The following is a 17,390-nucleotide window of genomic DNA, read 5'->3' as shown; positions in this document are numbered from 1 at the left end:
AAAAAAAAAAAAAAAAAAAAAAGAAGTAACAGAATGGCTTTGGAACTGGGGATTAGGGAGATGCTGGAAATAATTTGTTAGTGAAAGATAAAATACCTTAAACAGATTGCTAGTAGAAGCTTTATGGTCTTTAAAGAGGCTGATGGCAAGGAATTAGAGAGTGAGGTAAACACTATTAGAAACTATTCTGCAGTAGTAGATGATAAAGGAAGTATTTTACTCTTTGTAGTCTTTTATATAGATGATTTAAAGTTATGGAGTAGACTGCAAGTACGCAACTATTTTTATGTGGTTGTTGTTTAATTATTTAACTAGCTATTTTTGAGCCTAATTACTTTTCACTATGTTATTAGGAGAGGCACTTAGTCATGTTTGGCAACAAAATACTGACCTTTTGACAGATACCTGATATATGAGGATTGGCCATAATAGAATAGGGCTTAAGTGTCACCTTCGAGGGATAGGGATAAGAAATACAGGGAAGAATGATTACTTATGTTGGAGCTGGGTAGCAATAATACGTTTATAGGCTTAGATCTCTGTGGAAAATAATTGGCAAATATTTTATGTACTTATATAGCACAGAAAACCCATACAGAACATGGAGAGACAATGTAACATGGTGAAACCTAAATGTCTGGGGCTTATTCCCAACTCTGTTAGGTCCTAGCTGTGGAAACTTGGTGCCTCTGATTCTTGATTTGTAAAATGGAATTGTAGTTCCAGCCTCATAGACAGGATGAGGCTGAAATTAGTTAATACACAGAAAACCCTTAGAACAGTTCCTGGTTCCTGTTAAATACTCTGTAAGTGTTACCTATTCTTGTTACAAACAATAGAAGTTGTTATATACCATTTCAGCTAACTAACTCTTGGTAAGCATAATACCAGAGACATTTTATTTATTTATTTTTTTGAGATGGACTCTCGCTCTTGTCGCCCAGGCTGGAGTGTAATGACACAATCTCAACTCACTGCAACCTCCGTCTCCTGGGTTCAAGCAATTCTCCTGCCTCAGCCTCCCAAGTAGTTGGGACTACAGGCATGTGCCACCATGCCCAGCTATTTTTTATTTTTATTTTTTTTATTTTTAGTAGAGATGGTTTCACCATGTTGGCCAGGATGGTCTCGATCTCCTGACCTCTTGACGTCCTGCCTTGGCCTCCCAAAGTGCTGGGATTATAGGCGTAAGCCACTGTGCCTGGCCCAACCAGGGACATTTTATGATCAGCAGCAAAATGAAGAATAGGCTAATCTTATCTTTGATTTTCATAACCATTACTGTGTTTAATTCATACATTTTAAACTTGGTATAACCAAGTCAGTATAGTTGAAAAAAATGTAAACCTAACAACAACAACAAGCATTGCTGGTGTGTGCTGTGAGTTAGCATAAAATATTGTCTTGAAGTTCTCATGTAATTAGAGTAACATAATTTTTGAAAGTCTTAAAGCAATTCTCTTAGAATTATTTTATGTTAGAATCATTTCCATTGATATTTAATTTCTTCCCTATTTATGAAATTTTGAATTATGATAGCTGTATACTTTATATTTGCTTAAAAATTAAGTTATCTTTCCTATAAAGATAATTTAAAAATAGAGATGTATGGAAAAGTAAAATTTAACTAAATTTTATTGATATAAACATTGATATGTGTTTTTTACTTATACTTAAATATTGGTGTGCATTTATTTTGTTAATTCACAACACTTTAAACCAAATAATGTCACACTTTATTCATGCACTGTGAAGAGTTAACTCAGGAGCTCTGAAAAATTCATTGTGGTTTAAGATGAATTTGAAAAATTTACCATTTTTTGTTATCTCTTTCTAATTCATGCTACCTTATGATACTATGTATATTTTCATAAGCCTTTATAGAATCGAGTTGAAAATCATTAGATAGATGGCAAATAGTCAAACAGACGATAGAAATGTAGTTTTTCATGGATTTGAGTTGTGAAAAATAACAAAGTATTTTATTTTAAAATATCTAGATTTATAGGCTGTATGGGGAAGATGCATTTTTAAAAATTATATATATTTTCTGACTTCCTGGGGAGACAGTTGAATCCAATACTATATTTGAAGGTCAAATCAATTTTTTGTATAATAATTTTATTCTATATTTTTTGAGATGAAAACTTGACAAGATATTCAGAGGTCACCATAACTGACACATCTGAAGATGACTGTGAATATGAAGAGGTAATATGTTAATTTAGGTATTTATTCTGTAAACTTATTGCAGTCATTCTCATGAAATGTTTTTTTTCTGAAACATGTAAGAACTGTTTCTTTTTTCTTAAGAGATAGTTTTTCAACTGAATTGAGCTGATTAAGAATGAGATGTGAAAATTCTGTTTAAACATTTAAATTGGATAATACATCTGATTCTTTCGGTTTTCCTGTTAATTGTCCTTTAGGTTTAGCTCCTTATTGCCTGCCTTATAGATTACTACCATAAACTGTCATCTGTGTTCAGGAGGCATTTCCTGTCATTCAGTCCACTCTTGGCAAGGATTCCTAGATTCCCACTGCCAACTGGTAGCTCCAACTACCCAGTTGGAGCTCAGGCCTTATGCATCCTTCCGGCTTAACTGTACTTCTGTCTAATGTGGTTCCTATCTCAAAGCATTCCTTTAATTCATTTTTCCCATGAGACCTATCATTGCTTTGGACACCTGGAGGATAAAGTCACTGGTAGATGACAGAGGCTGTGAATGAAACTGTATGGAAATAAGCCTGGCAAGCCTGAGTGAACAAGTGATGGGACAGACATTGGAGACAGACTTTTTATTACTGGTAAAATGGAGATAATATGTACCATATGAAGTTTCTGAATAAGTTAATAAATGTAAAGGGCTTAAACCAGTGATCAGCATATCAGAAGCATGTGTTAAGTCTTAACTGTCATTAATAACGTAATTACAATCCATCATGTCCTTTCAAGATTTTAATGCTCAGTGAGTTTTATTTTTTAATAAAGCAGAGATTTCCAGTTGCTAGTAGTTATGAAAAAGTGATGGTGGAGAATACCTGGGATGGGGAGAGAATGGTGACATTTAGATAGCCTTATTATTTTTTCAGCAGCATTGTTAGATTACATTTGCTATTATAGTTAAAAGCAGTTGCCCACAAACTAATCTTGAATTTATTAGAAGTGACGTTTATTGACATTTACAAGGAATTCAGAAGAAAGCAGTTTGTTATTCATTTTTCATGGATGTTCAGAATGACATGTGTTTCACATAAAGTGTTTCTTTGATCCTTTGCTTTGTGAAGAAAAATTATTTCTGAAGTGAAGTATTTTATATTTCTGCTCACTCTTCTATCCTTCTCTTTCTCTGTGATCTAGATACAAGATGACAATTTTAGCATACCAGAAGGTGAAGAAGATCTGGCAAAAGCAATTCAGATGGCCCAAGAACAAGCTACAGATACTGAAATTTTGGTAAGAATTGAACATTAGTGTAGTCTATAGTTTAGCAGTAGTGCTTTTATATGAAGTTTGGAAAGTCGTTTAAATGTAAATACTTATCAGTGCAGCCCAGTCATCTGCTATGTCATTTTCATTTCTGTGTATTTGTCATCAAGCTTTCACTTTAAGGTAAGCAGTCATATTTACTCTTTTTTGGATTGTCATTCTCCACATCATCGTCACTTTGTATCAAGTGACACCTTCTCTCAGAACTCTGTCTGGTTAATCTCACTGGAGGGTAGACCAAGAATTTTCAACATCCATGTTTAGAATTTAGTATCATATACAAGTTTTAGAGTCTGTATTGTAAGCATTTCGTGTTTTTCAGAAAGAAAGTATTCCTCTTACGCGGAATGCTTAATATATTATGACTTTTTCTTGTGAGGCTTATGAACTAATTATGTTAAGGAATGTGGTGGAGGATGCTTTTTGATTTTAATACAAGGAACTAAAATACATAAAACTAATGACATTCCTATAAAATTGAAAACACATTAAAATTGTGAATCATTTAATAATTATAGCAACGATATTTTTAAAAATGTTTTATCTCGTACCAACATAAGGATGCTTTCTTTCAATGATTAACCCCTTTACTACTGAGAAATGTGAAAGAATTCGTGAAACTTCTTTTTGGTTGCAGATTTGCCTTCCTCAGTGTGGCATTATATGTGAGACTGCATATTATACCATGTCTTTCTTTCTATATTCTGTAGACTTCTTCAATATGAAAGTTCAATAACTCCTTTCCAAAATGTCCTCTCAAAATTTGAATAAAACCTCTAGAAGAAGATTTCATCAAGCCAGAATTAATTGAATTCTGCTATAAATTGGGGGCTGCAGCTCATAGTAAATAACGTTCTCTAAAGGACCCCATGGACATAACTTCTTCTTGGTAGACACAGTGTGAAGTCTATTACATAGACTTATTAGTCTGTTCAGTATCTCAATGCAATAATTTGTAGGAATGGTTTTAAAATGTATCAGTATTATTTTCAGTGATATGCAACTGATAGGTTTATTCACTTCTCATCATCCTCTTGCTTTACATCATTAAGGATTTTGACAAACTGTGTTCCACTCATTTGTATTAGTATTTGGTAAAGTACATCTGGCTAATATAGTGCTTGGCACATAGTGGGCACGAAATAAATAAATAAGTGAGTAATCATTAAATAAAAAATTATGAACAAAACTGTAATTGCTTCTTTATTCTGTCATGCTCAAACGTGTTTATAAATGCAAAGATAAATCAGAGGACAGTTGAGGAAGAAATACATTGTTGTAGCTGTTATATCTACTGAGCCAAATATCAGTAATTCTTCTTTTATCAATTTGTTGGAAGGTTTTCTTTATCATAACCTTACATGAGTTAACATTCTAGATTTCTGGCATGTCTATAGCTGATTGACTCTCATTTAGCTTCTTTTTACCTCATTAAAAAAATTCTTTGAGGGAACAGTATTATGCTGAAAATTCACAGAAATTGTCCTTAAGCTGTTAAAATTAAATATGGATTCATTTTATCATAAGCATATTAGTTGTATTTTTTAATTTGATTTTTATTTCTAAAGCATTTTAATCTTCAATAATTTGAACTGTGCTATGGGCTTTCTGTTTTAGGGAGTACTTACTGCTTGTTAAATTAATTTTTTGTTCTGATCTTATATGTATTAATAAACATGATATATTTTCTTCTATGCCAAAGAATGCAGTAATCTCTATGCATAGAGCTCTTAAAATTTTCATTAAAGATTGCAAGTAAAAGGTTATGATACTATCTGGAAAGTTAAGTAGAAATAATGTAAATTATCTTATTTGTTACAATTTTAACAACGACTTATTGAATAGTTGACATTTAAATATGTTCTTATGATTTCCTTTAAACATGGGTAGTATAGATAAAATATTTGAGAATTGATTGTATAGTTTGTGTTGTAAATTTTAAACTGTATTTGATATACTATTAGTTTTCTTAAGAGATTCAGTGATCTGAATTCAGAATAAAACATATTTTAATTATATTTAAAGTTATTGTTGAAAAAATTGAAACGATAGGAAATGTTACTAATCTATAATAATTGTGTAGTTTGGTTATACCATTAGACTTAAGTATTTTCCAAGTATAAATACAAGTAAAGATGGGACAATATATATGATGTTTCTCAGGGTGTGTGTGTGTGTGTGTGTGTGTGTGTGTGTGTGTGTGTGTGTGTATTACTTAGGGATATTTGTATGTACATATATGAAAAGAAAGATCTGCTTACATTTAAGCTGGGTCTCTCCTTCTAAACCTTGAGCCTTTTTATAAGTGTATTTTTGCCATTTTTTGGGATAATTCTTTAGCCTCTTTGGCTATTGGTATTTTATTCTGTTACTTTTCAAGTTACAATCTCAAAGGTCTTATATTGCTATAATTCTGTAATTACTTCTAAGTTTTATAAATGTGGAATTTTGATATTTAAAGATGACAGTAACAAGAAGCCCAATTCATATAATTGTTCAATTCCCTGATGCTTTCCCTCCTCCTACTACCTCTTCTCCTCTTCTTTCTCCTTTTCCTCCTCCTTCTCATCCTCTGAGAATGTAAGCAGAATTTATGGAATTTCTTTGGAATATTTAAGTATTTTTGGAGAAGACTAAATGATGACTGACCCAAGTGACAATGTTCTTTAGCATATGTATCAATAATTATCAAAGTATTGTGGAGGTCTTTTGGGGGTCTTCAAGACCCCTTTTAGGGAGTTTATGTTGTCTTTAATTTTCCAACTAAACACCTGCTGGAGGATTCTCTTTATACAGCTCAACCAAGGCAACATATCACAACAGGTCGAATACAGAAACAAATATGGGGATCTTGCTGTTCCTCTGGACATTAAAAAGATTTGTGAGAATGTGTAACAGTGACACTCTTCTAACTAGTTCTTTTTCTGTTTTGGAAAATGTAGTTAGTGTTTATTAAAAAAAATTCCATCTATGTTATCTGTGCAGAAGTTTTATTATAATTATTTTAAAGTAAATAAATGAATATTTAAAAATGTAATATCTAACATATAACTCTTGATAGGTATAATTCAGAGCAATAAGTGCTGTCTGGAGTCCTCAATAATTTTTAATATTATAGAAGTGTTGTGGGAACATAAAGTTTGAGACATTTTATAGAATTCTATTCTCAGAAATTTTCACTTATATTTATTAAGAATTAATATAAAAAAGTTATCTTGCTATTATGTTAATATACCAAAATGTAGTCTAGGATGAAAATTTTTCTTTTCTTTCTTTCTTTTTCTTTCTTTCACCTCATAATTTAGTTAAAAGCCATAATGAAAGTTGTATGTAATGTATAATAGAGATAAGATTGCAACTTATATTTCATAAGTGTACATAACTGTTGCATGTATGATATCTGTGAATACATGAGTAGAGTTTTGCAATCTAAATTTATAACACAAAAGCTTCTGTATTGTAATGTTTTGTTTTTTTAAGTGAGCCTTTCAATTCCTTAAGACAGAATTCTCAGACCTTTCATGGTACCTGGTACATGGAAGATGTTCACCAATTATATGTTGAATAAATATCATACATGAAGATAAAAGAGATACTCATGATCACATTAGAGCTTGGAGGGGTGTCTGTGTGTGTGTTTTGTATAAATGCAGAAAAACTATAAATTGAGGTATAAGTATATTAACAAGCTTATACATTTTAATTTACAGTATAAATAAGAACCATAGCAGTTTAAGATGGTTGTGTTTCCTTTCTGTGTCAGTGCTTCAAGGTGTGTACATGATACGCATTCAGGAAGACATAGAATGTAAACACTTATTTGAAGGGGCAGGAGTCTGCTGGTGCGTTGCAACTGTACATAAAACAAATATCCTGTAAGCAGCCCATAAATATCTTCAGATATGAGAATAGATACACCCTCCTGCAGTCTCTCTGTCTTCCTTTTCCTGTTTTCTCAGTTTCTTCCGACAATTACCTATCTCAGCCTAAAATATCATTTTCAAATTTATTGACCAAAAAAGCCAAGGTAGCATTTATTATTGTATAATGAATGTTCACTTCCAACTATATTTTGCCCTCACCTTACAATGACATATAATCTCCTGTGCTAGTAACCAGCACACTGCAAAGACTTGAAAGCAGGTATATTGTACTCTGCTACTTTGGTATCTCCCATGACATTTGATATAGCATCCTGCACTTCTTATATAATACCTTTTTAATAATCTTAGAGTAGTCCTTTTTTTTAATTTTTAATTTTTGAGGGTACATATTAGGTATATATATTTTATAGGGCACATGTGATATTTTGATACAGGCATACAGTGTATAATCACATCAGGGTAAATGGGGTTGTATCACCTCAAGCAGCTACCTTTATGTTACAAATAATCCAATTATACTCTCTTATTAATTTAAAAATATACTATAAATTATTCTTGAATATAGTCACTCGGTTGTGCTATCACATAGTAGATCTTATTCATTCTAACTATATTTTTGTACCTATTAACTGTTCCCTCTCACCTCCCCAGCCTCTGGTTACTATTGTTCTACTCTCTGTCTCCATCAGTTCAATTGTTTTACTTACTAGCTCCCACAAATAGGTGAGAATGTGTGAAGTTTGTCTTTCTGTGCCTGACTTATTTCACTTACACAATGATGTCCAGGCCCATCCATGTTGTAAATGACAGGATCTTATTCTTTCTGATGTCTGAATGCTACTCCATTATGTATATGTACCACATTTCCTTTCTGCACTCCCCTGTTGATGGGTACTTTGGTTGCCTCCAAATCTTGGCTATTGTGAATAGTGCTGCGATAAACACAAAAGTGCAGAGATTTTTTGATATACTTATTTCCTTTTTTTGAGCATATTCTTGGCAGTAAGATTGCTGAATCATATTAAATACAGGTATTGATCGACTTACGACCTATGCAACTTACGACCATTCGACTTTACAACCACAATCGCTAGCCACAACTGCTCCGCGTCTGGCAGCGCCAACGTTGCCCAGCTGGGCGTACGACAGTGCAGACCAGCTTCCGGCAGTGCTACCATCTCCGCGTGCATATAGCCTACTCAACTTACTACCAAATCGTGTTATGACCGGTCTGTCAGAACCAATCATGGTTGTAAGTCGAGCACTAGCTGTAACTCTATTTTTATTTTGTTTGAGGAATGTCCAAGTTGTTCTCTATAGTGGTTGTACTAATTTACATTTCCACTAACAGCGTACAAGGATTATTTTTTCTCCACATCCTTGCCAGCATTCGTTATTGGCTATCTTTTAGATAAAAGCCATTTTAATTGGGGTGAGATGATAGCTCACTGTAATTTTCATTGGCGTTTTGCTAATGATCAATGATGTTGAGCACCTTTTTATATAACTTTGCCATTTGTATGTCTTCTTTTGAGAAATGTCTATTCTGATCTTTTGCCAGTTTTAAAATTAGGGTTTTTTTTTTTCTTTACAGTTGTTTGAGCTCCTTATATATGCTGATTATTAATCCCTTTTTGGATGGATAGTTTAAACATATTTCTCCCATTCTATGGGTAGTCCCTTCACATTGTTGATTGTGTCCTTTGCTGTGCAAAACTTTTTAACTTGGTGTGACCCCATAATGTCTGTTGTTTTGTGCAGTGTTAGTCAAGAAATTTTTCTGTAGAGCAATGTCCTGGAGAGTTTCTTTTGGGAGTTTTCTCTTAGAAGGTTCTTGGTTTGAAGGTTTACATTTAAGTCTTTAGTTCATTTTGATTTGATTTTGTATATGGCAAGGGATAGGAGTCTAGTTTGATTCTTCTGGATATGGATATCCAGTTTTCCCAGCACCATTTATTGAAGACACTATCTTTTCCCCTGATGTATGTTCTTGACACATTTATCAAAAATGAGTTTACTGTATATGTATGGATTTGTTTCTGTGTTCTGTATTCTGTTCTGTTGGTCTATATATCTGTTTTTATAACAGTACCGTACTGTTTTGTTTACTGTAGCTCTGTAGTGTCATTTGAAGTCATGTAATGTGATTCATCTGGTTTTTTCGTTGTTCAGGATAGCTTTGGCTAATGTGAGTCTGTTTTGATTCGACATTAATTTTAGGATTATTTTTCTATTTTCATGAAAAATCTCATTGGTATTTTGATGGATAGTCCATTGAATTTATAAATTGCTTTGGATAGTATTGACATTTTTAGTAATATTGATCCCTCTAATTGATGAACATGAAATATCTTTTCATTTTGTTGTTTCTTTTTTTCATTTCTCTCATTGGTATTTTCTAGCTCTCATTGTAGAGATATCTCACTTCATTGGTTAAGTTAATTCCTAGGTTTTTATTTGTAGCTATTTGTAAATGTGATTGCTTTCTTGATTGGTTTATCAGATTGTTAACTGTTGGCATATGGCAATACTACTGATTTTTGTATGTTGATTTCATATTCAGTAGCTTTACTGAATTTATTAGTCCTAATTGTTTTTTGGTGAATACTTTAGGTTTTTTCAAGTATAAGATTATAGCATCTGCAAACAAGGATAATTTGACTTCTTCCTTTCTGATTTGGATGCCCGTTATTTCCTTCTCTTGTCAGATTGCGTTACCTAGGACTTCCAATAATATGTTGAATAATAGTGGTGACAATGGGCATCCTTGCTGTGTTTCAGATCTTGGAGGAAAGGCTTTCAGGTTTTCCCCATTCAGTAAGATAGTATGTATAGGTCTGTCATATATGGCTTTTATTGCATTGAGGTATGTTTCTTCTATACCCATATTTTTTGAGGGTTTCTATCATGAAGGGATGTTGAATTTTATCAAATGCTTTTTTCAGCATCAGTGGGAAGGATAATATGATTTTTGATCTTTATTCTTTTGCTGTGATGTCTCACATTGATAGATTTGCATAAGTTGAACCATCCTTGTTTTCCAAGGATGAATCCCACTTGGTCATGATGAATGACCTTTTAAATGTGTTGTTGAATTAAATTGGCTAACATGGTGTTGAAGATTTTTGCATCTATGTTCATCAGGAATATTGGCCTGCAGTTTTCTTGTTTTCATATGTCTTTGTCTGGCCTTGATATCAGGATAATACTGGCCTCATAGAATGAGTTTTGAAGTATTCCTTTTTCTTCCATTTTTAAGAATAGTTTGAGTAGGATTGGAATTAGTTCTCTTTTAAATGTTTGGTACATTTCAGCAGTGAAGCCATTGTGTCCTGGGCTTTACTTTGCTGGGAGCCTTTTATGATGGCCTCTAGCTCGTTACTTGTTATTGGTCTGTTTGGCTTTTGGATTTCTTCATGTTACAGTCTTGGTAGGTTGTGTGTGTCCAGGAATTTTTCCATTTCTGCTAGACTTTCCTATTTACTACCATGTAGTTGCTCATTGTAACCTCTAATGATCCTTTTACATTTCTTTGGTATTGATGTCCCCTTTTTCCTCTTAATTGTATTTACTTGAGTCTACTCTTTAAATATTTTTTTTTTCCGGCTAACATTTTGTCAATTTTTTAATCTTTTCGAAAAACCAAGTTTTTGTTTTATTAATCTTTTATATTGTTCATTTTAATTTCATTTATTTCTGCTCTAATGTTTATTATTTTTCTTCTACTTACTAGGTTTGGTTTGCTCCTGCTTTGCTAGTTCTTTAAAATGAATCATTAGTGTAAAAGTGTTCCTATATCTACACATCCTCTCCAGCATCTGTTGTCTCCAGATATTTTAATGATCGCCATTCTAACTGGCATGAGATGGTATCTGAATGTAGTTTTGATTTGCATTTCTCTAATGATCAGTGATGATGAGCATTTTTTCATATGTTTGTTGGCCTCATGTATGTCTTCTTTTGTAAAGCGCCTTTTCATATCCTTTGCCCACTTTTGAATGGGCTTGTTTTTTTCTTGTGAATCTGTTTTAGTTCTTTGTAAATTCTGGATATCAGCCCTTTGTCAGATGGGTAAACTGCAAAAATTTTTTCCCATTCTGTTGGTTGCCGATTCATTCTAATGACTGTTTCTTTTGCCATGCAGAAGCTGTGGAGTTTGAATAGATCCCATTTGTCTATTTTGGCTTTTGTTGCCAATGCTTTTGGTGTTTTGGTCATGAAGTCCTTGCCTACGCCTATGTCTTGAATGGTTTTGCCTAGATTTTCTTCTAGGGTTTTTATGGTGTTAGGTCTTATGTTTAAGTATTTAATCCATCTGGAGTTAATTTTAGTGTAAGGTGTCAGGAAGTTGGTGGGAGTCTAAATTAGTTCAACCATTGTAGAAGACAGTGTGGCGATTCCTCAAGGACCTAGAAATAGAAATTCCATTTGACCCAGCAATCCCATTACTGGATATATATCCAAAGGATTATAAATTGTTCTACTATAAGGACACATGCACACGAATGTTCATTGCAGCATTGTTTACAATAGCAAAGACCTGAAACCAACCCAAATACCCATCGATGATAGACTGGACAGGGAAAATGTGGCACATATACACCATGGAATATTATGCAGCCATCAAAAATGATGAATTCGTGTCCTTTGTAGGGACATGGATGAACCTGGAAACCATCATTCTCAGCAAACTGACACAAGAGCAGAAAATCAAACACCACATGTTCTCACTCATAGGTGGGTGTTGAACAATGAGAACACATGGACACAGGGAGGGGAGCACTACACACTGGGGTCAGTTGGGGGGAAATATGGGAGGGACAGCGGGGGGTGGGGAGGTGGGGAGAGATAGCATGGGGAGAAATGCCAGATATAGGTGAAAGGGAGGAAGGCAGCAAATCACACTGCCACGTGTGTACCTATGCAACAATCTTGCATGTTTTTCACATGTACCCCAAAACCTAAAATGCAATTAAAAAAAAGGATCATTAGGTAATTTATTTAAAATTTCTCTTTATTATTGATGCAGGCACTTATACCTAAAAAATTCCCTGTTAGTATTGCTTTCACTATATTTCATTGGTTTTAGTATGTTGTGTTTCCATCATCATTTGTTTCAAGAAATTTTTCAATTTCCTCTTTGCTTTTCTTATTCATCAGCATATTGTTTAATTTCCATGCATTTGTATAGTTTCCAAAACTCCTTCTGTTACTGGTGTTTAACTTTATTTTATTGTAGTCTGAATAAATACTTGACATAATTTCAGGGTTTTATTTTTTAAGATTTGTTTTTTGGCCCAATATGCCAGGCCATATACATCTCAAGGATAGAGATAGATAGTCTATTCTTGAGAGTAATACATGTGGTAAGTAGAAGAATGTGCATTCTGCAGCCACTGGAAGAAATGTTCTGTGATATAGCTATTTGGTTTATTTGGTCTATAGTGCAGATATTAAGTCTGATGAATCTGATGATTTTCTATCTTTATGATATGTCCAGTGCCAAAAGTGGGGTCTTCAAGTTTCCAAATATTATTGTATTGAGGTCTGTCTTTGTCTTTAGCTCTAATAGTATTTGCTTTATATATTTGGATGCTTCACTGTTGTGTACAACTTTTGTAATTTCTTGCTGAATTGACCCCTTTATCATTATATAATGACATTCTTGTCTCTTTTTATAGTTTTTGTCTGAAATCTCTTTTATCTAATATAAGTATAGCTACTCCTGCTCTTTTTTGGTTTTCATTTGCCTGGAATATCTTTTCCATTCCTTTATTTTCAGTTGATGTATGTTTTTAGAGGTACAGTGTGTTTCTTGTAGGAAACAGATCATTGAGTCTTAATTTTTCATCCATTCAGTCACTCTATATCTTTTTATTGGAGGTGGTTTTAGTCCATTTATATTCAGTGTTACTATTGATAACTAAGGTGAAAGCACCTGCCATGTTGTTATTTGTTTTCTGGTTGTTTTGTGGTCTTCTCTTTCTTCTTAATTACTGTCTTCCATTTAGTGAGGGTGATTGGTGGTACGATTCAATTTCTTGCTTTTTATGTTTTGTGTATCTGTTGTATGTTTTTTGATTTGAGATTCCCATGAGGCTTGCAAATACTATTTGATAACTCATTATTTTAAGCTAATGACAACTAACATTGATTGCATAAACAAATAAAAAAAGGAAAGAGAAAACTACTGAAATCTCTCCACTTTAACTTAATCCTTTTACCTTTAAAAGTTTTATTGTTTAAATTTATATCTTATTACACGGTCTATATTTTGAAGTTGTTGTACTTACTATTTTTGATCAGCTCTTTTTTAGTCTTTCTATCAAAGTATGAGTAGTCTACATACCACCATTACTGTGTTACAATGTTCTGTGCTTGTGTACTTACTATTACCAGTGAGCTTTGTACCTCCAGATGCTTTCTTCTTGCTCATTAACATTCTTTTCTTGCAGACTGAAGAACTCCCTTTAGCGTTTCTTGTAGGACAGGTCTGGTGTTGAGGGAACCCCTTAGCTTTTGTTTGTCTGGGAGAATCTTTATTTTGCCTTCATGGATTTTTGAGGTTTGAAGGATAATTTCACTGGTTAGACTATTTTAGGATACAAGTTTTTCCCTTTATAACTTTAAACATGCCTTACCATTGTCTCCTAGCCTGTAAGGTTTCCACTGAAAAGTCTGCTGCCAGATGTATTGGAGATATATATGTTGTTTCTTGCTGCTTTTAGAATCCTTTCTTTGTTCATGACTTTTTGGAATCTGAGTATTAAGTGCTTTGAGGTAGTCTTCTTTGGGTTAAATGTGCTTGGTGTTCTATAATATTCCTGCCCTTGAATACTGATATCTTTTGCTAGGTTGGTATATTCTCTGATGTTATCCCTTTAAATAAACTTTCTACACCTATGTCTTTCTCTAGCTCCTTTTTACCTCTCTCTCTCTTACTCCCTCCCTGCCTCTAGGTCCTCTTTAAGACCAATAACTCTTAGATTTTCCCTTTTGAGGCTGTTTTTTTAGATCTCATACACGTTTCATTGTGTTTTACCCTTTTTCTTTCTTTGACTGTATTTTCAAAGTTTGCCAAAATTTGCCTCAACTTACCACTATTGTGAATGTCATAGCAGCTATTACTAATAAACATCAGTGTTGAATTATGTATAGCACTTTGGAAAGAATTGTTTGAGACGGCAAAGATCCTCTTTCCTCTGGATTTCTATGTAAACATTCTGTGCATTCTGTGTAACTTGTTATATAACCATTACCAGCTTGGGACAGAGAAGGCAAAAGGAAAATTTGCTGCTGAATTTCTGTAGGTGAGAATAAATCTGCTTATTCGAATGTCATCAAACAAATTAGTGACTTCTTGCCAATGCGAAGAAGTGAAAGCACTTGAGACAGATTCTTTTATTTTTTTAATTTTATTTTTACTGGTCTACATTTCATTCCACTAAATAGAACTAGTATTCCCCATTCCTTGCTACTTTTGAGAAACTACCCATTATTTGATTTATTTTGTACACTGACTTGCATGATATGATAGTTTTTATGGCTATCCCAATTTCATTTATTACTTGCAGAAATATCTTCATTTTTCCAGCTTTAGACCTGCTAAGATGTTCTGTCAAAATAGTTTATACAATTTGAGTTTCTTTTATCCAAAATGCTTGGGACTAGAGTGTTTCAGATTTTGGATTTTTTTTTGTCAGATGTTGGAATATCGCAAATACATATCAATGATAATGACATTTGGAAAATATTTAGTGTTATTCAAGTGAGGATACCCACCTGGGAAACACAGTCTCCAAAAGAATGAGTGAGCATTCCAAAGTGGGGAAGTTAAGTTTTAACTTATGTAGACAGAAACAGAAGTTAACAGGGTTACAGCATTTTCCATACAAGGTCATTACATAGTTTGTAATGATTTGGTTGATTTACAGCTTGGTACATTCCAAGGAAGATTGCTTTAACATTCTGCAAGGAAGGGCATTGTTCTAAAGGAGTCTTATCTCTGGTGGTATTCCATCTTTCCTAATCATTTATAGGGCAATAATGAAGAAGATATTTAATCCATATTCAAAGAAGCGGAAGTTACAGCTGCATGCTGCATGGCTCAGGCCACATATTCCCATTCCTCTAAAGCTTTAACAAGTATAAAGTTCCAAAAGCTTTAGGTTTGGATTATTTAGTTTCACATATACACTAAGATATCTTGGGGCTGCGACCCAGTTATAAACATGAAATTCATTATGTTTTGTATATATCTCATACACATAGCCTGAAGTTGATTTTATACAATATTTTAAATAATTTTGTATATGAAACAAAGTTTGTGTTAAGTACTTACATGTGGAATTTTTTACCTGTGGTGTCATGTTGGTGCTTCAAAATTTTTGGCTACTAGAGCATTTCAGATTTTGAATTTTTGGATTAGGGATTACTCAATTCGCACTTTAGGTTTTGAGGGCCATAAGGAATATGTGACAACTAGTCAACTGTCTCATGTAGTGTAAAAGCATCCATACATAATATGTAAACAAATGGGCATGCTGTGCTCTAACAAACTTTATTTATAAGAACTGTTAGTTGACCCCGATCCAGTTGATAGACTTATTTATTTCCATATGGAATAGCAGTATAAGCTCTTTTTGTCACTAAATATTTGTTCCATAGTGTTTCTAAAAATCATGGTACTAAAATTATTGTATTTCTTTTTAAGTAATAATTAAAAGTATTAAAAATTCCACGCATTCTTTTTCCTTTTTTTTTGGTTATTGTTCTCTGTGCTATTGAAAGGGCAAACCTACCTTCTTATTATCCTTTAGAAAATCCAATCACAGTCTTGTTTCAGGGCCTTTGCACTTGCTGATGCAGCTAGAATCTGGAACATAAGACTCTCTATCTCTTTGTTTAGATTTATACTCAGACAACATTTTTATCAATGACATCTTCATCATCCTAAATATGTAGCAACCCAGGTTCGCATAAATACTTGTCCTGCACCTGGTTCTATCTTTAATCGTCTACTTTCTCCCCACTCCAGGCACTTAGTACCAACAAGGCATTTAGTTCAAATTGTTGTAGTGTATGTTTTTTATTTAGTTATTCATATTCTGTCTCCATCCAGAGATTTGTTTGCTTTTGTCTGCTTTATCCCCAGTAATAAAAATATTAATGGATCCTGGCATTTAATAGTCAACAAATGTTGGAAAAAAAAATGAAGGGATGAATGAATGAGTCAAAGGCTTATCTGTACCATTAAATAATGCTTTGATGTTTTCAAAATAAATAAATGCACATTTAAATTTCAGGAACGGAAAACAGTTCTTCCTTCAAAGCATGCAGTACCTGAAGTAATAGAAGACTTTCTCTGCAATTTCCTGATGAAAATGGGAATGACCAGAACTCTTGATTGCTTTCAGTCTGAATGGTAAACAATTATGTGGATAAATAGTTCTCTAGAAATTCTAACATTTAACATGTATGCTTTTAACTGTCTTAGGAGACTTTGAAATGACTCAGCTTATGAAAATGACTAGAAACTTTTCCATCTCCAGCCCTGAAACCACCACACACACACACACACACACACACACACACACACACTCACGCACGCACACTAACACTATTAGAATAGCAGTTGCAAAGAAATTTTTATTAAACATTTTTCCCAAATATTTGAATTTAAGTAATTCTCAAAAAATCAAGAAAATTGAATATCTCCTGGAGTTATAAAACACAAAGATATGAAAATATTTGCTCATATTTTTGAATAATTATTGAGAGTATTATTTTCTATATTTAGATATTATACTAACAGTACTGCTTTACTTAATTGTTTTATTTATAGTGTAATGGCTTGCCTTTTTCTACTTACATAGCTGATTATTTTTCTATAAATATTCTTCATTTAGAAGTAAGTGTAATTGTATTTTGAATATCACTTAAACACAAGATTTTCTTGTTATAATTGAAAATTTTAATAACTAGTTATATAAATCAGCAGGTGTACTTTTATTCCT

The 17,390-nt window shown here is 33.1% G+C and overlaps 1 protein-coding gene across 1 annotated transcript in view; it reads left to right on the top strand.

Annotated features, from left to right (window-relative positions):
• Nucleotides 1-17,390, top strand: part of SPAG16 (sperm associated antigen 16) — a 1,101,632-nt gene that overhangs the window by 9,809 nt on the left and 1,074,433 nt on the right. The window contains exons 2-4 of the mRNA XM_017534985.2: nucleotides 2,165-2,211; nucleotides 3,362-3,457; nucleotides 16,680-16,798. Of these exons, the coding sequence (XP_017390474.2) occupies nucleotides 2,165-2,211; nucleotides 3,362-3,457; nucleotides 16,680-16,798 (262 nt within the window). The remainder of the gene's footprint in view (nucleotides 1-2,164; nucleotides 2,212-3,361; nucleotides 3,458-16,679; nucleotides 16,799-17,390) is intronic.

This window comes from Cebus imitator, unplaced genomic scaffold (assembly GCF_001604975.1).
Source record: "Cebus imitator isolate Cc_AM_T3 unplaced genomic scaffold, Cebus_imitator-1.0 Scaffold89, whole genome shotgun sequence".
NCBI lineage: Eukaryota > Metazoa > Chordata > Mammalia > Primates > Cebidae > Cebus > Cebus imitator.
This window is presented reverse-complemented; position numbering and strand designations above follow the sequence as displayed.